The 24,341-nt window shown below is 39.1% G+C and overlaps 1 protein-coding gene across 14 annotated transcripts in view; it reads right to left on the reverse strand.

Moving 5' to 3' along the window:
• MANBA (mannosidase beta) overlaps positions 1-24,341 on the reverse strand; it is a 67,453-nt gene that overhangs the window by 10,654 nt on the left and 32,458 nt on the right. For 6 of the 14 annotated variants that reach the window (XM_087736722.1, XM_087736726.1, XM_087736723.1 and 3 more), the window contains exons 8-17: positions 22,995-23,146; positions 21,755-21,872; positions 18,786-18,872; positions 18,060-18,227; positions 15,137-15,355; positions 13,665-13,829; positions 11,715-11,859; positions 5,126-5,268; positions 3,078-3,335; positions 243-829 (exon numbers count right to left, since the gene is read on the reverse strand). In XM_087736722.1, coding sequence (XP_087592848.1) covers positions 605-829; positions 3,078-3,335; positions 5,126-5,268; positions 11,715-11,859; positions 13,665-13,829; positions 15,137-15,355; positions 18,060-18,227; positions 18,786-18,872; positions 21,755-21,872; positions 22,995-23,146 — 1,680 coding nt within the window. In that variant the 3' untranslated portion in view covers positions 243-604. The other 8 variants (XM_087736720.1, XR_015699717.1, XM_087736719.1 and 5 more) reach the window with 8 other exon arrangements.

The following is a 24,341-nucleotide window of genomic DNA, read 5'->3' on the forward strand; positions in this document are numbered from 1 at the left end:
GAGGCAGGCAGGACACCTGACGGAGTGACAGCCATAGATCTGAAAGGGTAGGAGTAGCGCTTTCCCAGTTTGGCTGTAGATGGATCAAACCACTCCAAGTGGGGGCATACCTGTGGAGGTGGTCCCAGCTTCACTCCCTGCCCCTTCCCCCTTGCCCCTACCAGACCTTGCTGTTATCCTAAGATAAATTTCCACTTACAGCATAGTGAAACTGGAAAAAAAACGGATTTTTACAACCATAGTCTGGAGGTGTATATTTATGTTGCCTCTTAGTTAGGATGAGCTCACAAGCCAGTAATTCATCTCATGTGAACTAGAGAGCCCAGACTAGCTCTCTTGCACCAACTCACCCCTCCCGTTTTATACGTGGGATGTATTTTTCCCATGACCTGAGGAAGCCTTACTTTCAATGTACCACGTATATTACATGCAAGCTTTGCTGTTGGTATCTTTACATTGAACCAGAAGTTAAAATTCACACGACAGGAATAGACAGTATGTTCTCCAGTCAGCTCAAATTATATGTCACTTCAACTTTAATCAAATTCTTCTCATTTTTATCTCTTCCTGTTTCACCCCTTATCTAGAAGGAAACAAAGTATCCTCAGACAACATCCATCAGAGAGGTCAAGGTTAGCGACTTTTCTAGTTCTTCAACACTGGTAGGTTCCCAAGGATAAAACACAACCACTTTCTTCTTTTTGGTCATGAGGAAACCATTATCACTAAATCTGCCTTTTATATTCCCTACATCCAGAGAAACAAAAGGAGCAATTCCAGTGGTCTGAAGCACAAATATATAAACGTCATCTCGTTGGGATACAGAGGCCTGGAAGAGAAATAAATAAATAAATGAAAATATACATCCTAAACAAGAACCCAGTTGCACCCAAACTGGAAAAGACCTGCATGTCAGTAAAGCAGACTGAACAATCACATTTGATCAAAATTACTATTCTCTTATGGAAATCTCTTCTGGAACAAGAGGTCAAACCACCAGGATTCATATGTAAGAATCACACAAAAACTGACAATGTTATTATAGCCTTCCTACAGAATACTACAGATTGTGGAAAAATGCCATGAAGTGTTATCACTCTACCATCTTCTTATGAAAACAACCAAATAAACGGTAATCTGACTTGTACCTAGTACTGGTATCCTATACTTACTGCAGTGAAAGAGATTTGTCCCTTCACCAACACACTTTACTCAACCTATAAATTCACAACTACTAAAGTAGCTGGCCTTTCCGATTACATCAGCAGTGGAAACAAACAGAAGCAAAAGACGGTAAAAATCACAATACCACAGGAGGTCATCTCATCTTGATGGAATATGGCAGTTAAGTCCTTACACTACATTTAGAAGGCAGCTATGTTGTGAAATATCAGGACAAGGTATAATGTTTTATATTAAGTTCTATGAGTAGTTAATCTCCAAGAGGCTTAAAAGCACAACCAGGATGCATTTTGATGCAGCACTCCCCATTCACCATCATGAAATATGCTACATCATTTTCAAATACCAATTAACTATATATAAAAAGCAGACGAATTATGTTAAGTGCAGAAATCACATCCCACTTACAAGAAAAACAACACTATTCATATTTAAGAAAAAGCATAAATCCTTTATATTTTGTGTTTTCTGAAGAAACGCTGAAGTCTTCATGTTTTTAAAAGCAAGGCTATGAAGAGTAGCACTTGGATTAGCAATGTATTTGAAAGTCTAGTTAGTTTATTAGTAACTATGTATAGAAGCACCAGCTTCTTACAAAACAGAATTTTTTTTTTTTTTTAAATCACAGCTGCATACTTTCTTAAAATAACCACTTTGCATTTATCCTTGCTAGCTTTCCTTATTAGTTAGTACTGCGGAGACAACACAGCCATGGGAAAAAGGAGTGAAATTTCCCAACGATGCTCCAGTTACAGAGCTTTTATTACTGATGATGTCATCCACAAAAAAAACCCAGCATGACTCAGGCTCCAGATTGTGCCACCAGCTAAAAAAAAAAAAAATAAAATAAAACAAAACCAGGCTGATTTCTTTCCTTTGTATACTCAGGAGGCAGGCCATGCTGCCATGAAAGAGATAAGAGGGGGAAATCTGGCCCATTTTCTTTTTGTAAAGCAATTATGCCGGTCCAGATTCAAAGAGATTAAAGATCTCTATTCCCCCCTTGTTTAGTTTAGCTCTAAAGAGCAAAGCTGCAGTTTAGAAGCCAAATGTGAGAACGCACAGGTCCCCATCCTGCCAATCTGCTGATCAAGAATTTTGCAATAAGATTTACGTGCTAAGAAGTGAGGCTTCACAAAACGTGTGTACACACACACACACACACACACACACACACAGCATGCTTGCTCTCTCTATATAGAGCACGCTTGCTAGGAGTGGAAGAAATCTAGGGAAAAGGAGCAAATGGACTAAATGACAGCGTTATACAACACAGATGCTTTTTGTGCCTGGTCAGAAGACTGATGCACTTGCCAGATATTAAGAAATAATCGCTATTATGCAAATCAGAACCCTTAGCTGGAGGGCAGGGATTTGCAGAAGGAGGAAAGGAGCGTGCAATATTCCATGCTAGCAATGGTACACTGATCTGAGAGCCTGAGCACTTCGAGAGGAAATACTGCTGACAATAACAGACTCCACACTCAAGCTAACTAGCATCACCTAGTACTGACATACAGTACTGTCTGCAAGCCAAAGCACTTGCCATGATGCTATTTGCTATCTAGGGACAAAGAGAATGAAAGGAGCAATGCTGCAGCAGTCAGGTGAAAGACAGTCAAAGCAAATGAAATTGAGACTTCATTATTTAAAACAAAATGCAAACAAAAAACACACCAAAAAAACCCCAAACGCCACGAGCATTATTTAGATATGCATATGGTGACACAGAAGAAAAAAAAAAATCTGATTTTGAATTCAGCATGGAAGCTAGAATTGCAACAGCTAAGGAGAAAGAACATTCAGTGGAATCAGACACTGCGTAGCAGGCAAACAACTCAAAACAGTAAGATTAGCAAAACTAAATAGAGTAATTTAGCATGTTTGATGCTTACACTAAGTTGGGTCTTCTCCAATCCTACAGCATCTTTTAGAGATGAAAGGAAGTGATGGTTCGTAGGACTCTGGAGCCCACCTTTTCCCACAAGGCAGAAAGTAATAACGCAGCTTCTCCTGGTACAGTTTCTGCATCTTTCCAGCAAGTCATTTATGGACTCCTTGTAAATGGGGACAGCACTTTGTGCTTTAACAGTCACACCGTCTTTGGCAAGGGTGCATACTGGCTCCAAAGAACTCCAGGCATGCACAATGACCTATCGAGCATGTTGAGAGAGCACAAAGCTTAGAAGAAAAGCTACATCTGTGAAGACAACCCAGCATCCTACGTTTTGGATTGCTCATTGCAAGAGATGTTCTCCTGACAGTACCAGCTGATTTCCACCTAGCAAAAAACTCCACAAAGATTTAAACAATCAATACGGCATAATAATTAGCTCATTATATACGCCTAACAAGAAGTCAGTTTCAGACAGTCTAGATCTGTTGTTGTTCTTGATCTGCAAAGCTTTTTGTTTTCTCCAGGCTCCTTGAGAGGAGGGTGTTGCCAATTCCTGCCAAGGGAGTGCTGGGAAATGGAATTAGTAAGTGACTAATCTGTTGACTCTTTTTCCTCCCTTCCCTGATTAAAAAAAGACAAACAAAGGATTTTCTTGGGATTGCTCAGTGTTATCTGATGTAACCCAACTGGGTAATCTAGAGCTTCTGCACAGTCACCAATAAACAGAAGCAACCTGCATCATCTTAAAAGGGATTACGGAAGTTATATTAATACAGTAAAATATACATTCCCAGAGATCATGCATGCATTATGAATGTGCCCTTATCTTAAAAAAAAAAAAAAATAAATTAAAAAGCTCATAATTTGGAAGGTAGGCAGTTAATGAGAATTACAGCATTCTATCTCTTCATCGCTTTTAGGTTATTTTTTACTTTAACGGGGGTCTGCAGTCAGGAACAGATCTTAACTCCTTTCAAAAGTCTTAAGTTCCAAATTTTCTTGAAGTGTGAAATACAGTATTCATTGGAACTACTCTACCGCCAATGCTTCTCTAACATTATCAGAAAATCTGAATTTAAGCCTGTTAACAAGAACTCAGACTAGAAATAAACTATTTCATGAAGTGCAGTCCTACTCTAAGAACTGACTATCCAGAAATTGCAACCATTTTCTGTACTATATATAAGTAACCTTATAAATCTGAAAATTCATGGCAGCCCACCAGACAGAGCCGGGAACTAGGAATTGACATACTCTTACTACTAGTTCCAAATGACTAGTGAGTCATTCCAGGTCTCTAGGTCTATTTTTCCATCCTTCCCAGCCTTTTCACATGGGATGCCCTTTACATCAGGAATTGTATCTCGTAGTGCAGAATGGCCCCTCAATTCATTTGGGATCTGGTTGCCATAAGATTAAAAGCAACAAAATGTAACAAATTGAAAAGCGAGACTGTTCTACAGCACAACTCAGCAACTGAAATACTGCCTAAGAAATCCTATCAGTTTCTATAGCATTATCAGAAAACAGTTAAGGCATCAATTGTGAAATGGTGACATTGCATAGGTGACCTTGCAATTAAAGTACACCTAGATGTTCTGTTGATATTTCAGAAAATAATCTAGTTGTTTTTCCTAAAGTGGTGTAGTTTGAGTACTGGCAAGCAATGATACAATCCTTTTTTCCCTCTTTATCAGTTAATCTAGTTCTAACAACCAGGGAACAATTTTGTTAAGTAGTGAGGTACTGTTTTTCATACTTTGTTCTATTTAACCACCAATCCTTTTAAGATTTCAACAGAATACTTAATTTCAGGCCTATACCTACAGGCTATAAGCAAGGCAATTAAGCTCTTGTTCTGTGAAGCAGTACAAAACACCATAATAAAGGATAGTGTCACCCCTAAGGAGATTAAAGACAAGAATTGCACCTCGTTGTGTTTGAGCATGGATTTACTGAAGCTCCTCTGTACAAAGATATACTCATTTCAGCTTCTCACATTTTTTGCGGGAGGGACACAAGAGTGGCGAGAGAGGTGTCACTTACCCTCAATGTCAGCTTGTGATCCACATGAAGATCTGAGACACCGTAAATGTGCAACACGCCTTTGTCTTCATAGGCCACAGGCAGCAGTGGTGCAAAGAAGTTCTGGGCAAAATAATGGAGCAGTTTCCACTTACCACCATACTCTGGAAAGGGTTAAAAGGAGGAAAGATTCAGAGTGAATCTAAGATTGCCTTGGCACACAGTCCCCTCCTGTGCTCTCTGGTCCTGCTATGGCAATGCAATATCCCCCCCTCCACCCTTTTTCACTTCTATCAGGTGCAGAGAATGACTGAAGTTACTCTTGTTTTCTTCCAGGCAAGGCTCTGCTCTGGAAGGGATTTGATGCTCTTTCAAGTTTTTCTTTCAGCTTCATCAAAAGGTCACATTTTGTAAACGTTAGTCCTATCATTGCTAGGCTGTTATTCAGTTAAAGAAAGCCTTAAGCACAAGCGACATTAACAAAACTGACACAGCGTACCACATGTTAAGCAAGCACCTGGAGCACCTATGTTGTTGAGAATCCAGACAAACACGCTGGCATTGGTGGCATTGCCACAAACTACCACCACTGTGAAGAGACAACAGAGTCTGACTTTCGGTGCTTATACAAAGTGCTCTCTTCCCTTTTTTCAGTCCTCCTTTCGGTTCTTCCTTAGAGGAACACCAATAGCAATGAAGACAAAACAAACAAACAAACCAACCAACCAACCAACCAAAGACAACTCTGAGTTAGGCTAAATCATAGAATTGTTTAGGTTGGAAAAGACCTTTAAGACCATCAAGTCCAACAGTTAACCTAGCACTGCCAAGTCCATCACTAAACCATGTCCCTAAGCACCACATCCACCTGTCTTTTAAATACCTCCAGGGATGGAGACTCAACCACTTCCCGGGGGCAGCCTGTGCCAGTGCCTGACTACCCTTTCAGTGAAGAAGTTTTTCCTAATATCCAATGTAAACCTTTCCTGGAGCAACTTGAGGCCATTTCCTCTTGTCCTATCGCTTGTTACCTGGGAGAAGAGACCAACCCCTGCCTTGCTACAACCTCCTTTCAGGTAGTTGTAGAGAGCAATAAGGTCTCCCCTCAGCCTCCTCTCCAGGCTAAACAACCCCAGCTCCCTCAGCTGCTCCTCATAAGAATTGTGCTCTAGACCCTTCACCAGCTTCGTTGCCCTTCTTTGGACACAAATTTGCCAAGATCTAGAGAAAACACTTACTTTATGGGAGTTAGTATACATGACGTAGAGGTATGCCAATCAGTTCACTTTGCCTCTTTAATGGAAAGCTGTACCTCATTACTTTTAGTACTTTGAAAGTCTGCCATTAACAAACTGGAAAAGCCATCAAATGTTGTGTTCTCTCCAAAAAAAGCAATTTTGCCAGATGCAACACTGCCACACAACCATTTTGAAAGAGAAGCTGCTTCCATTTTTTTCCTCTATTAATTTTCCATCCTCCACTGGTTTTCCATCTAGCACCCACTGTCAGCATTTTAACTCTGTCTTTGCTCAAAAATTATCTAGTCATTGAAATGGCACTAAAAAGAAGTAGCAAGTCAGCTGCATCATCTCATAAGGAAAGAAAAGTTAGATACTGGTTTCATTCTTGTTTCTGGCTCCTTGTTTTATACAACAGGTTTAAAGTCCAAAATATTACTGGAAATATGTTTTTGTTGTAGCTAATTACCTCTCTGTGTCTTGGTGCTTGTACAAAGCACTTAGCCCTTTCAAACATCTCAAAAATCAAGGACTTCATCCAGAGTGATGTAGTCGTTAAAGGGTGTGTTTGTGGCTTTCACAGGCAGACCTGAACATGCTCTGCCTGCGCTCCACACAGACATGAATGAACTTTGTGGAGAGCAAAGTGCATTAGCTCCAGCTTAGCACCTTGCACATCTCCTTGTTTTCAGCAAGTTCACAACCAGCTAGCTTGGAGAACAGACAAGAAAAGCTCATATCTGCCTGCAAAACCCATAAAAGATTCAACTGTGCTATGAGATCAGACTGTTGCCAACAAAACACCACCGGCATTCAAGTTAATAGCACTGAAGCAAACCAAAGAGGTGAAGTCTGAAAGAAAACTTCAGGAGAGACTGCTGAGTTTCTTCAAAACAGACAGACTGCTGATAAACTGATGAACAGACTCAGCATATTGGTGCTGTTCAGTATATGAACAAAGCCACACTCTTGCATTCCAAGGACAATTCCTGGCAGAGAATGTGGGTGGTCTAAAAGACAATTCTGCCAAAACCAGGGAGTGCTAACAAATTACTTTTCAGGGTCATGAAACTTGAGAAGATGATAGATCTGGACTGGGGATGGATTATCTGAAACAGAGTAAACTGTAGGGCAGCATCTGATCTAAAAAATAAAAGCAATGGGCCTTGTATGAGAAATGGGCACTGGGCCTAACCTCAGGCTTTGGGAGGGGCTGAACTCTCTGAAGCCCTCAGGACTGCCACAAGACTCTCAGGAATTTCAATTGTCAGTGCAATAGATGCTGCTCACTGCAGGCCTCAGACAGAGGCCACCATGAGCTCAGACAAGTTACCCAGCATGGGCTGAGGTTTCAGTGCCTGCTGACTTGAATTTTTTCCTCGGTTTAATTCACATGATGAAAATCTAGGCTTCAAATGTCTTAAATATGAAAATGAATAACACTATTGAAGTAGAGCAGTTTCTGTTATTTAGTGTAATATAAAATCCCATTTCTCTTCGAACGGGCCCTACCCTCAATTTCTGCTGTGCCTTTATTTGCAACTGGATTACGTAACCACATTGCAGTGGTTACTGGAGGGAAAGAGAGGTTTGCTACCTAGGCACCAGACACAGAGATCCTCAAGAAACCTGTGCAGCGGAGAAAACAACTCAGACTAAGCTTGGCATCACACTTCCGTGGGAAAAACAAACAAACAAAAAACCCAACCAACAAACAAAAGCAAACAAACCACGCGCTTAAAAGTTTGTACCATTTCAAAACCCATTCTAGGGTTCAACTACTACAGCTATTGTTTTGGGATGTTTGAAAACATCACTAGCCTGCTTACCTCAGATCAGCTTTTTAAGGTTGATGTTTCCCTTCTCAAAAAACTTTTGGTGTTTCCCTTCTCAAAAAACTTTTGGTTTTGAAGAACCAAAGCTCAACTGCTGGAGCAGTTTCACACAGGAAGGGTCTTCCAAAGATAACTTTTCCAGCAACAGGGATCTTGACAACACAATTGTCAAAGTAACTTCAGACAGCACAGAAAACTGACGCTCACCAATAAAAAAAAGCCACATTCTTCAGCTCATCTGTTGGCTTGATCTCCTTAAGACCAGAGTCACATTTCTTGATTTAAAAATAGTCAAGTTGCATATAAAATACTCCCCCTGCCCCAAAAACGGATGTAAGAAATCTGGAGATCAGGTAGCTATCGTGAGACATCTCTGGGCTTAAAACTTTCCTGTTACAGACACGCATGCCCAAAGGCAACAGCCACTAGTCATTTAAAACAGCCCTGGGATGGTTTTCTCCTCCTCCCCCCACATTTAAATGAATTCTTAAAGAAATCCAAGTTCCCAATTTTTTTCCTGATAATAACATGGGGTCTGCACTCTCTGCAGTATCAAACTTCAGAACAGAAAGCTAAAATTAGGTTTGTTACGAGACCCCAGTACCCCTTTTTCTGACTCTTCCCCCTGAAGCCTTCTACACTGATAGAGGGAGTGAGAACAAACAGTTCTCCCTGGAACGGATTTTAAATTAATCACTTCACACCATTAAATGCAACCTGAGAAACATGCTGCTAGTTCTTTCCTCACCTCAGTCTCATGAATTCAGATCTATTATTCTCCGTAATAGCCTGTGGTTTCAGCTCACCAGGGGCTCTATATATTGAACCTGCAATAAAAGCCAGTTATCTGTTTAAGGGAATCTCATGACAACCAAGCCACGTACCTCAAGGTGACACTTGTGTGGGAGCAATATAAATTGCCATGTGTATCGCAGCGCTCTTCACCAAAACACGCTGCATAGATGCGAAAGCATTCAACATGGCACAAGCGGCTCTGCAACTAGGCACTAACAATCAAAACCCAGTTGTGGTAAAAGCTATTTAGTTCTGAACTGAAGGCAGAAGTACTATGACAGAGGAGCGCTGTGTTTTCATTCAGTCCCAAGCAAACGTCTTAAAGGTAAGTTAAAAGGAGAAACGTTTGCTACCTTCTTCCCTCCCCACTTCATGAGGAACCACTTCCATTTTGTACAGGGAAATTACGTAAGCCCCCCCATGGCGCTCTGTGAAATACCAGATTTAAATAAGAAGCACTCCTTGGTGATACTACTGTGCCATCTAACAAGATGCAGAAACGTGTTTTTGAAGTGCAAATAAAACTAATTTCTCTGAAGTTTTGCATAATTTCAGCCATTAGCATTTCAAAAATCCCTCTACCACACTGCCTAATTAAATGAATATTAAACCTTTCCTCATTCCACTGAGGGAATAGAACAAAACAAAGGGACAGCTGTATCTCTGCTGAGCTTCTTTTCTGTAAACTAACTTCAACAACATATGAATAATTCAAGTATTTGATATATTTTCTACAATGACATCAGCTCTGTACTTAAAAAGACATTTATGGTCTCCATGATCACTTCATCTGTCAATACACCAGTCTTTACAAAGAGACATTTTTCCAAGCATCTTTTTCTCTTGAGGCACTTAAGCCCTAAGAGCATCAGCCATTGCTAGAATCATAAAAATGAACATTGGGATATTCCATTTCCTAATACAAGTCTAAAAAGTCCAGAAAGATGAGCATTATAGTTGGACCAGTGCCTTAACATTTAAATAAAATAGCCTGTTTCTTCTGCTGGTTTGTTTTCCTTTGTCGGTTGCAGTTACTTTGCCTGGATGAATAAAGGAAAAAAAGAACAAAAAGAAGAAGGGAGAGGGACAAACATCTCCCAGAGAAAGAGGGGGAGGATGGGGTGGGCTAGTTTTTTTTAAAGCAAGGCCAAATGGCATTTTGTTCTAAGGACAGATCGAGAACTTTACACTAACTCTTAGCTTTTTCTAGTTCACTCGTATTTCTTCACACATGAAATTCTTAAATAAAGATTTTCAAAAACAGAAAATGTGAGAAACAACTAAAATTGAATCTACCCAAGTCCTATACAGCTGCCATAGAACAGCTTCTCCATTTCAAAATTACTTCTAAACAAAAAGTTCAGAACATGAAACACAGCCACTTCCCTCATACCACGCATTCCTCCCCTATTTCTTACTGCCTAAGTGACCTACGTCTTTATATATCTGATTACTCCATTTTTGTATTCTAAAAGGAAAAAAATATATAAATAATATATAAGGAGATATCATGTGCATAAATAGCATATTAGCAGAATAATTTAGTCACAAAGAGTGATTCACCTCACCTGACACTAAGCAAGACACCAAATCTCAGCTAGTCATCTCCTATAAAGAGCTTCTCAGAAGCTATGCTGGGTGAGAGGTGTCATATGAAGTTCCATGAAAATCAAATTCAGCATGGAGAAGATAATTCATCCCACTTATTAGACAGCTAAGGACATAATGAATCACACTCTAGAGATAACCATCTCTCCCCCAACTGACTACAGAAGAAATGTAGATGCCTAGCCTTTACGTACTGCTCAGAACAGGATCACAGTTCTGTAGGTTGTTTTGACAGTGCACTACTACCTACTGAACGGAGAGGTTTTGATCGCTTCACCATGGGGGGCAGAGGGAACAAAATCAACCAAATTTGTTGGGATTATGGAAAGTGTAACTATACCTGGGTGCTCCTTCTTACCCTTCTATCTCACTAGCTCCCTCTCTATCCATTCTCACCCAGGGTGGCTGGGTACATACATGCATCTGTACGGCTGAGCCAATAAATATGATCAGGGATTTCTAGGACAGGCCCTTTGGGAAACAACATTTCTTAGAAGTCTCCAATTTTTAAGAGAATTGATATTTCTAATTTTAAAATAATTAAACTTGCAAACAATGCAAAATTTCTCTGGAAAAACTTGGATCACACACTGTTTCAGGATGATCCAGCTCTACATAAGAAAAGCAAGGGTAGTTGAAAGTTTACCTCACAAGGAGGTTGTGCCCTCAATCTTAACCATCACTGCTTCCTAATAGGCAGCTTTGTCTGGCTTCAATGATAATATTTCCTTGGGAGAAACGACAACACTGCTTAAACAACATCAACAACAACAAAGAAGTATTTTTAAGAAATTAGGAGTTGCATATGATTTTAACTTCTCTAAACTAAACCTTGCTAAAACAAGGGTGAGAGTTAGTGGCTGCTAAATCTGAACTTAAACAGCAAAACTTCCATAGGAAAAGAATTGCTTTGTTCTTTACCCTCTTCCACTTTCACAGACTCTTAGGATGATCCTGAAAAACACTTTTCTGGAAAGCATTTCTAAAGGATGGACAGAAACATGTTCAAAGTTTGCAAAGTTGCCCAAGAGAGAGAGAGAGCAGAGCCATACTTCTTATTCTGATAATTCCAGATGAGGAAAACAAAACAAGACTGATAGCTGGCACTTTTTACTAGACTGTCATAAAACTTACCCAAGGAAGCCCATGAAGGTGCCTGCCAAATGTCATTGAGTTGCCAGTACAGAGCTCCCATTGTGTGTCCTTCTCCCTTGATTATTTCACTTTGACTAAAACGATAGAATTCGGTTTCTGTCTTTATACATTGAGCCTGCATCACCTTGGTCAACAAACACATAAAAAAAATTTTTTTTGATGTATTGTATTTTGTATTTTACTTTACTTTCAAAGCATGTATGTATATATTAACATAGAACACAGACTTCACAGCAACAGCACATAACTTTAAACTTGAGCTTCAAGAGTATACACCTGCAGTGCAGTGGGCCTCTACTTGAAGGAGATCTATTCCTAGCAGCTCCCAACAGCTTTACAAGCAGTATCTTTAGAGAAACTCTGGAGGGCTATTTCTGCCTTCCATCCAGTGAAGATCACTGGGCAACAGGGTCTTTGAAAGGCAAATGGAAGACAAAAAAACAAATTTAAAATAATTTTTTTAATTAATATAAATAAAAACCCAAGAGTTGCAAAATGACATTATGCTGCACTACCTCCAGTATACATTACCATGATGTCCACATCCCTGTAGCCTGAACATATAACACACATTCCCAGTATACAAAATTGTGCACTGAAAGAGCAACCGTTTTTCACCTGCACTCCCACTTCTTGCCTCCTTCCCCACATTGTCTTTAAAAAAACACTTTTCAGCGTTTTTCATTGTTCAGAATTTTTCAAGTTCTCAATAGAAGCCAAACAGCCTGTTGTTTTGGTTTTTTTTTTTTTTTTCCACAAAAGTATGTTACTAGGCTGGGGAGCTATTAAAAAAAGTCTCAAAATAAAGGAAAAAGTTATTCTTTAGGACAGCTCAAAAGGTAAAGATAACACTTCTAGTTAACCACTAGCACCAAGTTTACTTTCCTTATCCTTTCTGCCATCCTTATTTTGGTATTCTTAAATTGTTTAACCTGTTAATAAGGCCCTGACAGACTTAACCCTGCAGAAACTCTCATAGCTTTTTGAGTCAGAACCTCATTGGACAAGTTTTACCCCCTTTCAATTTCACAGCATCATCTATCCTTGTTCTCTTGTCATCAGTGCCTAAAGTTCTCCAGCTGTTTTGTTTTTACATAAAACTTGCTGACAGCACCTCTCAAACATTAAAAACTTAGTGAACGTGCAGTTATTCCCATCAAGAGTGTTTCTGAAATTCATGGAACACAACAAAAAGTAGCAGCCCTTTAAATTTGTCTAATAACATTTAAAAGTTACTTAACATCATTTAAAAGTCACATAGAAATCATGAAGAAAGAAACAAGCATGAAGTACACTACTGAGGATGAAGAGCAAAATATAACCTACTGGTTTGAAAAAAAAAAAAAACAAAACCAAAACCAACAAAATAGATTCTCTAGAATATCAATATCCGAGTCCATAACAAAGTAAAAGCTACTAACAATCTCATTCATAGAGATCTGCATTCTCTAGAAACAATCTTGTTCCAAAAGCTCATGTATTCCTTGTGGCAAATACCAAAGGGGTAAGCCTACAGAGTACACAAGGGCAAAACATACCCACCCCGGAACAGGGAGTAACAGTAGCACTGGGAATAACTGCATAGCAAGGCACGCCAGCAGATCCCTGCATCCCCAGCCAGCTTCATGAGTGGGCCAGCTAGGGACAGGGACCAAGGTTGCACATGCAGCCAGACTTTCTCCCAGTTGAGCCAGGTGCTGGGAGATTCCCCAAGAAGTACTCCAGCCCTTCTATGATGAAAACTAGAGTCTCTCTCCAATGAACAAGAGACAAGCTATTTCCAAATTAAACTGGATTCTCCAATGCTTCACTGCAGAAACTTTCTGTATAACTGAACATTACCTAACAGAATAGGCCCAGTTTTAACTGCTGACAGTATCTAATGGAACAAGTATTGACAGCTACTTATATTGAAGACATCGCTGTTACCTGAGTGAGGTAAATCATATCTTTGAACTTCTTTATGGGATCTGTGCTCTGGGGAAGCTTGAAATGATGCCCAATCTGTTGAAGCATCTGATCATTGCCATTTTCATGGTGTTGTCGATGGAGAGAAAAATTGCTTGTGTAGGACCAGTCCTCAGTGGAGGACACCTTTTAAAAAAACACAAAAAAGTTAGAGATCTGAATGAAAAGGCAAAATGTGCATTCAGTGACTGACAGGATATTCAGAAACGGATATCCATTACAGCCTGCTGACTTCATCCAAAACCTTTAAAATTGGTAGTACATTTCTATAGTGCCTCATGAAGTCATGCAAGGATTTTGAAACAGTAACATCCTTTGCTTATACTCCTTGTACAAATAAATAGAAACAGACATGCTGTTGAACCCAGAAGAGCAACTTTTGGGTCAATGGCATTTAACTTATTTGTCCTAAGGTCCAAACCTCCTCAGAGGTTTGTCTGCATTCATAGTAAATCAGAAACACCCTAGATTAAGATGGAAGAATGGACTCTAGCCAAACACATTTAGGCACAAAAGTTACAGAAGTTAGTAGGGCTACAAATTCTAATAATGTGTATATTTTCAAAACCTGCCTCCGAGAACAAATTATCATGAAACAATTTTTTTTTCAAACTAATGACAACAATGCAGCATAGCTCATACAGTTATTATTGTCAAGCTTTCATTGTAATTACAATCTCTATAAAATCTTTTTATTTAAATTTGTTCCTTTTTAGGCTGGATTGAATAATTTTCATTATTATTAATATGGATGAATGTACTGATTATGTCTCAGATAATATACTTTGCCCAGCAAATTGAAAGGAACATTCTGAACTCCTTTTAGTTGCATGCAGGAGTATCAACATGATATTCATCTCCCTCTGAACAAATGGATAAACAGCATGATATGCCTCTGCTCCAATGGGATAAATAAGATAGAATATACAATATCTAAATTTAACAGGAGACAAAACCAAATTCTCTTTTATGCAATACATAAAGAAACAAATTATTTAAGTAAAAAATTGGTAAAAATTATAAAAATCAATACATTTTAGAATTTAGCACAATTCAGCATTTATCATGTTTCTTCTGTTTCTAAATGAACACATATCCTTAGACATAGCAAAAGGAAACAGACATTAGGCAATCATTACTTAGCTATATATTAAATAGAATTACTATTAAAATTAATAGTCTCATATTAGTCTCTCATCTGAACTTGGTTCCTCTTGCAACATCAAGGTAAATATATTGAACACTGAGGAGGGAAACAGTCCGGTTTCATCCCCTCCCTCCACACTAGCATGCACCTCTATCCCACCTGTGCCATACCACACCTAACAATGTATTATCCCAACTACAGTTTGCTGTAGTTTGTTGGGAAGAGACTCAGTGCCCTCACTAAATGAAAGCAGAAGGGAGAGTAAGGCATGGGAGCCCAGCCTTACCTTTTCGATAGTACTGAAGGAAGGCCAGGATTGAAATCCATATTCTGAAGCAAAACGAGTTTTAGGATACACTGTCCAGTTCCAGCAGTCACTGCTGTAGTCATAAAAGTGAGTGTCACCATAATGGGTATCATAAGGATTCTGAGACAGCCAACCTTCTTTAACTGACTCCAAGCCATTGGTGGGACTGGACGCAATAAAAGGACGACTCTTATCTTCCTGGGATTTTAAAAAAAAAAAAAAAAAAAAAACCAAAAACAAAAACACAACCCCCTCACAAAGTGATTGGCTTTTATCATCTGAATACATAGACCACATTTTGAAAAGGGGAGGTGGGGTGGGCGGCAGGGAGAACATGCCTTTTCCAAATTTCTGACTCACTGCCTAGGAAACATTCCCCTTTGTGTCCTGACATTCACCATCGTTACTTGCTTAATTAGCTTCTTATTTATGTTCTTGGAGGACAGCTGGGCATGATATTGCTTGTTCTGCTGTTCTAAGGGATTCTCTCCTCACATCAAGAGATTTTCTATCTTTATATGCTTCTAAATTCTTAATGAAAGCTATTTAAAGTGTGCCTCGTGAAAAATAAACTCAAGGAACATTAATATTTTGAGTACTGTGACTTCTTTACAGAAAATCATTACTTTTACAGTGTTTTTGCAGGAACAAGGCCATGATTTTCCCCTTTCTCATTAAGTAGTCATCTAAATTTAGTCCTAACAAAGCCAAAGTATTCTGCTACTAATGCTTGCACAGTAGCATTGCACATTGTCATTTTGGCTGGCTCCGCATGTTAAGATAGATGAGACTATAAGAAGGGTTACATTTCAAATTGTTCAGAGCTGCCTTTATTTATAGCCTCCGTAGATTTAGAATACTAAATCTTTTAGCAGTACCCTACAAAGTACTGAAGGAATCCTTTTGCAGGTGTAACTCATTTAGCACCCTATTTGTAGTAAGACAGAGGCCCGAGTTAGTTATCAGTCACAAGTTACAGCAACTGGCTCCAATACAGCAAAGCACTTAGACATGTGCTTCATTTTAAGAAATAGTCCTGTTCCTTGTCTTTCTTTTCCTTTTTTTTTTTTTGACATAAGTAATTAATAATTAACTGAAACAATTTACTACAGGATATCCTGGATTCCCCAAAGTCTTACCTCAAACTTAAAAGTCTTTTTAAGTTACACAGTCCAGTACTGCTAGTAGTTACAGGTTTCCTCAGCTGGGTTGTATTACACAGGACCTGAAATTATTTCACTGTATGGTTCCTTCTGGCACTCAAAATAGTTATTCTACAGGTTTAAACTAAAGGAGGGTCCGTCTTGGACGGCAACACTGCACAAGTGAACTGTAACTAAAAACCAGTATCAAGCCAGAACACCTCACTTCGCTGCACACGCACTGGTCATCCAACTCATGTAGCTAATCACAGAAACACCACAGCATACCTTTACAAAGAACTCAGTTCCAAAAAACCTAACTGAAATATAGAAATCTAGAATCAAGATGTTAAGCAGGAATATAAGACACCATTACCATTTAGAATGTGTAATTGCCCTCAAGAGCAGAATCCTTTTCAGCAGCTTTTTTCAAACCTGGCCTCATTTTTATTGTTTCCTCATATCTCAACTTTTCCAGTACAAGGGTATTCTAAATTCTGAGAGTACAACTACTCTGACAATGCCAGCAGCCTCCAATAAGAAGCAATAATATTGCTGTCACCTACATACTGAGTGTCTGCCTTAGCAAAGGGAAACTTTGGGTCATGAGCCTCATAACATGAAATGTATCTCATCCTGAAAAGGACAGAGATTAGACTGAAATTATCACACCCTGAACTCAGTAAGATCATACCATACAAGGGATAACTGGGTAGGAAAAGGCCACTAGCATTTTTAGGATAACAAAACCTCACACTCTTGTTGAAGAAGGAAGTTCTAACTGGACAAACCTCTTGCAACATCTTGTCTCCTGGCTAACAGGGAAGTTTAGAATACTCACCTGTGGTTCAAGCATTGTTTATTAATCCTTATACAGTTATGCAACATCAATTTAGGACTTTTAAATCAATTTCACTCTACATACACACATAAAAGTTAGTTAAAAGCAGATTCCATTAAATAACGAAGAACTGCAATACTTCTAGAAGGACAAATAAAACTACAAGAGCTGTGCAAAATGGGTAGTGTCAAATCACAGTAGACTTCATCATGGATTCCAGGTGCTTCTGGTCTGCATGTGCACAGTTTAAGTCTTACATCAAAATATTTTATTTTGCCTTCATATACTGTAATACACCATTGGTCTGTTTTTCAAAAACACACAATATAATGACTACACAGCATGAGGACAATGTTTAGCATAACTTTTGTTTAACCTGCTTAAGCCAAAAAACTTAAGACAAATACTGGAAGAGCACACTGAGGAAATAACATCTTTACTAATTTCTTCAACTGCCTTTTAAAGGCGTAAGGGTTGTTAAATCCTTCTTACAGTAGACTTCAACAAAATCAGGATGAAGAAAATCTGATCATCTAGATTAATTAATTCACGGACAAGTTGACTTTTGTCCAGTGGAAGTGAAGGCATTTGTGGAGGTATTAAAAATAGGAAGAAAAAAAGAAGCAAGATCCAAGCAAGATCCACTTCATTTTCAGGTCTTCCTTTACATATCCCAGAGTGTTAAAGATGTAAGTAATTTTTTTGTTTTACTTTGAGTATAACTCTTGAGTTTAGAGAGTTGTTTACAAGAGCTTGGAAAATCTAACTCCTCAATAATGTGCTGGTTTTCATTTCCCAAAAGGATTAAAAAAAAAAAAAAAGGGGGGGGGGGCGGTGTGAAATCCCAAGTTGCTCAAGTTGCAAACATTAAAACCTTTGGTCAAGCCATATGCCCCTACAGTTTCTTGAGATCACTTACAGTAAGAACTATTTCTTGGATGTTCTTCACATAAAGCATCACGTAGTCTTTGATATAGACTTCTCTGTCAGCATAAGGTATGGAGAACCAGTTGCTTGCAATTGCTGCTTCATTTTCATTGTTACCACTCCACAGAATAATTGATGGATGGGATTTTAAACGCCTTACCTGAAATACAACTTAGAGTTTCAGAAATCAAGTAAAATTACTTCTCTTAAAAAACAAAACATTACTACTTGAATTACAAGTCCACATGCATATTAGATACACTGAGCCTACAATTCCTGTTTTCATCCACACTGTTCACTATTCCTTCAACTCTCCACCAGGCTCAAACTTTTGTAATACACACTTACAGCAAACTTTTAACAGGCTGACATATATCCTCCATATGCACATGTGCACCTTCATCCTCATCTACTCAGCCACACGTGAAGGGTAAATTCTGTGCTAAGGCATGCTGCAATAATGAGAGCTCACTCTCAGTGAATGCTCTTAAACACCCTGGAGAAGAGGGCAGTTTGGACATGAGGAAGGCCTGTACCTCTGCTTGAATGACTACTCCTGCAAGTAAGTTAAAGAGGATTTAGCAAGGTTACATTTTGTGTCTGCCACATAAAGGTACATTAACACACACATCCAAATAAGCATTTTTGGAAAGCTAACTTATACAGTCAATCAAAAATAGGTAATGGGAAACAGAGCTTTGACACACAGACAAAATACCTGATGAGAAACTTCTGCTCTTACAGATTCTAAATAATTCTGGTCAGTTGGATATAGTGCACATGCAAACATAAAATCCTGCCAAATCTGCAGGGAAAAGGAAAGAAAAAAAAATCCGTTAGCAAATCATTGTACATACCGGAAAAATATATGGTTATTGGAATGCACAATCCTTTGTTCAGACAGAAGTTATTTATCTCAGAAAGAATTAAACTGAAATGTTCTATTTGTTTTTCTATTTCTATTATTCTTGGAAAGTACCACCAAAACAATCACATTGTCCATAGGGTTCAGTATGTGCATACTCCACTGCGGTTTTCCTCAATATCAGAGTTACAAAATAGTTACCCTTAGGAATGAGAACCTGACAGCCTTCACTGATGAGTGGAATATTGCTCAGTAGATGGAGTTCAGTAAGTTTCAATGGAATAATTAGAATCCATGCACTGCTCAGATGTGAACGTGGGGCAATCTCCAGCTGAACAGAACAATTTTGTATTTACTACTTTATGGTTTAACACCCAGTCCCCACTACTTATTAAAAAAGAGACAGTAATTCTTCCAACATGGTATTGAGCACGCTTAACAGATATTCAAGCGTACTTGTTAACAAAACACTTCCATACCAAATGCGCAAACTGGTCTTAAAAAGAGCAAATGTTACCCAGTAAGAGGGGCAGAAACAAACTAACATCCTCTAACAGCACAGTGATCTTTCTCTTCAAAGAAACATCAAGTAGCTACCACTACAGAACAGTAAGCCTTTCAATTCAACAATGAACTCCATTTGTACCTTGAAGGAGAAGAATTACAAAAACAGGGAAAGGAAGAAGCCCGATGACATGGGCAACATTTCTTGTTTTACCTGTTCTGTTTTTTAAATTGCCATAACTTTGAGACTCCTGATAGACTATCTCAAATGTTAATGGAAAGATCTCTTGAAGGAGCACATTAACCCAAAGGAGTCTGTAGGAGACTACACTTTTCTGAACGCCATACTACATAAACAATAGTGAGAGCCAGAACAGCTCCTCATACAATTGCATTTTCCTTGCAGTGAGAACATGCTTTTCTATGACTCTCTTCAGTGTATATTCCTTCAGAAAACTGAAGATAGGGAACAGGACAGTGGGAGGTAATGGATCCATTAATAACTGTTACACTCCGAGCACTGTACAAAAAAAAGCAAAGCTATTGCTGAAGAATCACTCGGAATCCTTCAGTGACTGCGTAGAGTCAAAAACTCTCTATGAAAGAAACTTTCTCGCTATTGCCCTCAGTGAGCTATCACTGTTTTTCCTTAAGCACAGTTTGACTCTAATGCACTTTTAAGCCTTTTTTGCAAGACCATCAGAAGAAACAAACCCAAAAGCCTCCAGCACCACCCCCTCCAGAATAAGGGTCTGATTTTCTGCACCTACTTGCTATTTTGGCTGCTAAATAAGATCTAAACCTTGCATTGAGCACTGTACAGGCACAGATCTTAAGTGGCCTACTTAGGTGCCTAGTGTCAAAAAATGAAAGAACTATAAGTGCTCAGAAGTCCTGAAAATCAGGGCATTCATTCAGATGACTAAAATAGATGTAACATTTTATTTTTTCCAAGCACACACAGCAGAAGGCAGCAAGGTATGAATTCTGTTTCCCTGCTTTTTATGCTGTAGAGTAAGACCAAACATACTTCTTGGGATTTTAATACCAGATGCAACTTGGCCTTCACTCATCTAGTGGCTATTTCATCAAAACTTATTAACATGTGCCTCCAAGCTCATATAATCAAAGGTACTCTTCTAGGATTATCAGTGTTTGCAGCAGGTGTTCCCCTTACAGCTACATTTATATTCAATTATAGCTTGTTCAAAATGGCCCTTTGGATAAGGCCTTCCATGCTTGGCTTCAGGCCAAGTGAAATATTTTTGTTTAAAAAGTTTAAACTAAAAAAAACCCCAAACCTTTTTAGGTATTGCTATAAAGGAGAAAATACTTTTAAAAGAAAAAAAATCCATTTCCACAGCAGAGAAAAGCATGACTACCTTCTTTGGTGTTTTGATAACTCAGAGGTAGCTGAAAGCACTAAACTAAAATACAGCAGGCCTTAAATCCTCATTCAGGTCAGACTGCAAGGCCTTTGCTCTCAATCTGGGGCATACAGTCAAGCACTCATATTCTTCAGCAGGGCTATTATCACACGACTAAGCCCTGAACACAGCTACAAGACCCCAAAGTCTGGCTCCCCTGGGAAAAACTATTTGATCTTGTGAATAACCCCCCTCCCATGCACTACTTGTTTCACAACTATTTGACTGAGTGTTGCAAGTCCCTGTTGATGCCTACAGTCCACAAAAGTTCTTCTATCATGCTCATCATTACAGCGTAAACATCTTCCTGAGTTAAGTAACATCACTAGCACCAGTCCCTCAGCTGTTCATTTCTTCTCTCATTCTTTCCCCAAGAGAGTAGAAAATGTAGAACTGGGAGAGAGGTACAGTATATAAAGATGAAAGGTTTGGTCTGAAAAGAGCTAGAAGACAGAAAGTTAAAGCCACAGTCCCATTGCTCTGATTTCGGGAAATGTAAGGGCGGGGATGGAAAGACAGTGGGGAGAAAAGGAAGGGGAGTTGAAGGTGAGATTCTGTGCTGGAAAGTGAGGATAAGTGAGGAACAGAGTTGTAGCCTTAGTTACAAGAGAAAATACAAGCTGGGGTTCTAATATAGTCTCCAAAATGTCACTTCCAGTTTCAACAGACAGCCTCAGTAATCAGGAACCACTCAAATTAGAAAGAAATTTAAGAAAAAAAAAAAAAAAAAATCAGGTTAATCTGACTTCTCAGGTTGGTACTCTAGCATGTCCTTTGGAAAGATAGCTAGAACTTATGTATTAATTCTCTTATTTTGTTCATTTAGAGTGGATTTTTATTTAGAAGTTCTTGTCAGTTTTTAAATAAGTGTTCTGTGTTTATTGCTTTTACCATTATTCCTAGTTCATCGCAAATATCATAAAATTCATCTTGTTCATATACTCCTCCTCCCCAAACCCGAAGTGCATTCATGTTAGCATCTGCTGCAGACTTCAGGAGTAGCCATAATCTGTCAAATACAAAAAGAAGATTCATACAAATTTTGTGAAACTGTATCACTTAGGAGTGATAGCAAAAGGTTATAGCAAAAAAAACAAACAAAAAAAAAAAACAAAAAAAACCCCCCAAACATTCACCATTAGCAGGCAATCTAAGACTTATAACTCTGATAGAAACCAGACTATTTTGATACCTTCTAAGCCTGCGTGTCTGGACAGAGGTCTCAAAAAGCAATTTTTTATGCAGAAAAAGTTACTTGGTCCTGTTAACACTTACGAAATGGATGGAGTGACACATGCAAGGAAGTGCTTTTACAGAAGTATTGGCAGGACCAGATTTAGAAATACTATATTTATTAATCAGGTTGCTCTTTTCTCCTTAGACATTACTTGCTTTAAATATTGATCACTTGAATTCAAATCCTCTTTTAAACACATTCAGAAATCTATATACTCTTCCTGAGTTCCACAATGCATAGTGAGAAGGGAGGGTGAGTAAGAGGGGGAGGAGAAAGACTGAGACTCTGAATCTCATTTTAAGGAATTCAGGCTCCATTAATTTTTCTTTAATCATGCTGGCAGCCTCTAAATTGCATATGAATGCACACTGCAGCATGCCCTGTTGTCCCAGTTCCCCAACTACCCAGAACAAAGTTTAGTCAAAGCAGAGCATGGCCCCCATCCCACCTACGTCTCTGAGGTGTTGTGGCATTGAAATCCAAGAAGCCTGGACCAGAGGGGGAAAAAGGGAGAAAGGCTACTATGCACTTATGTCTCCCTGCACGAGATGGGTTAGGACACGGCTGAAGTGCACTTCCTTTGAGTACCAATGAACGTATCCCAGGCAATAGGATCAGACAGTCTGAGGATCATCGCTAAAAATACCCGAAAGGCCAATAACCTGTGGACAGCAAACCACCATCTTCCCATCTGTTATTGCACTTACATGCCTTGAACATCACTCAAATCTATTAACTAAGCCCTAATTCTGAGGCCTCGAACCCACAACAATTAGTGTCCTACCTTGAAAGGAGTACCACCTCCCAATGCCACCCTTTGATTGAGGGTGGATAGAGAATCAGGAGGAGGAAGACGTGATCCCTTCTCCTTCAAGAACATCAAATGTGGCTTACGTGTCATAGGTCACTCTGTCCTGGAAAGAATCTGCTGGAATCCAGTTTGAGCCCTTGATGAAAATGGGTCGGCCATTGATTCTAAAGTAGAAACTCAGACCTGGTGAGCCAGGAATAGGCTCCTGAACAAGTTCTACTGTCCGAAAATAGGCCTGTGAAAACATGAAGCTTAGGTTTAAAGCAGATAAAAATTAATTAAAACAAAATAAATCACAAAAATTATTCCAAAAGGGATTCAACTGAACACTAACAGCTTAGTTTATCAAGGAATCAAAAGACACAGTCTCATCTCTAAATTTCTGCTTGATTAAAACACACTGCAACAGGGCTGAAAAGAATCCTTCTGATAAACCTGTTCACTTTTTAAAGTTACTATCGTATTAGGAGAGAAAGAGAGAGATAAACACGTTCACTTCTTAAAGTTACTATCATATTAAGAGAGAGAGAAAGCATGAGCAAATGAGCATACATGTGCATGCATGTATATATGTGTGTAAGAGACAGGTGCATGTTTGCTTGCTGCAGAATTCAGTCGAAAGTCCAGCTGAGGACCAGCAAGAGGAATGCAGTGGTTGCACTAGATCAGACACATCATTTAATCCGCATTTTTCTCCTTACAGAAGGAGACTGCAGCAGCTCAGCTGTAAGTCTTGTCCCAGAATGCCTAGCTTCAGGTTCATGTAGTAAAGGCAAAATCCTCTTTTGCTGCCCCGAAATGATACCTTTTTAGTAGATGTAGCAATTAAAGAGAAAAAGATATGCATGCAAACACAAATGCCGGTTTGGAAGCGAAGGGGCCTCTGGCCATCGCAGCTGTGTTTGAACAGTGTGATCAGCAATAAGGTTTCAGAGGGACCAGTTCAGCTAAATAACCACTAACTCTGTGTAAGGTATTAAAGGTCATTCCAGATAAAAGCACATCTCAAGCAGAAGCCAAACTTTTACAGCTGCTCTTTCAGCCTAACATCTGGTATTGTGTAGTGCAGACACTGAAAAAAAAAAAAAAAAGCATTTCCTTCTTCCTGCTGCAGGTGGAAGAAAAGTTCTCAAGAAATTATTATGGACATTTGCTGGGATTTTACTTCAGTCAAAGCAACAATGCTACTCTGAGGGGTATTGTGATTGCACCGACATAAACATAGCCAATTCCACAGTTATGAGAGAGCAGTTAGTTGACTGCAATAATACTTTGCACTAACCCCTTATCTGTAGAGGTGTCTTCCCCACCTGCCATGAGGCAGATGAGGGGCAGCTGCCATGTTAGGCTCCTGCACAGCTGCAAAGTGTTACAGAAAACATCTCTTTCAGGGAGGCTGTAGACTTCTTTTTCTCTTGCATCCTTGTTCC

The sequence above is a fragment of the Nipponia nippon genome, unplaced genomic scaffold (assembly GCF_047370975.1).
Source record: "Nipponia nippon isolate SJK-2023a ecotype South Korea unplaced genomic scaffold, ASM4737097v1 scaffold_6, whole genome shotgun sequence".
Lineage (NCBI taxonomy): Eukaryota > Metazoa > Chordata > Aves > Pelecaniformes > Threskiornithidae > Nipponia > Nipponia nippon.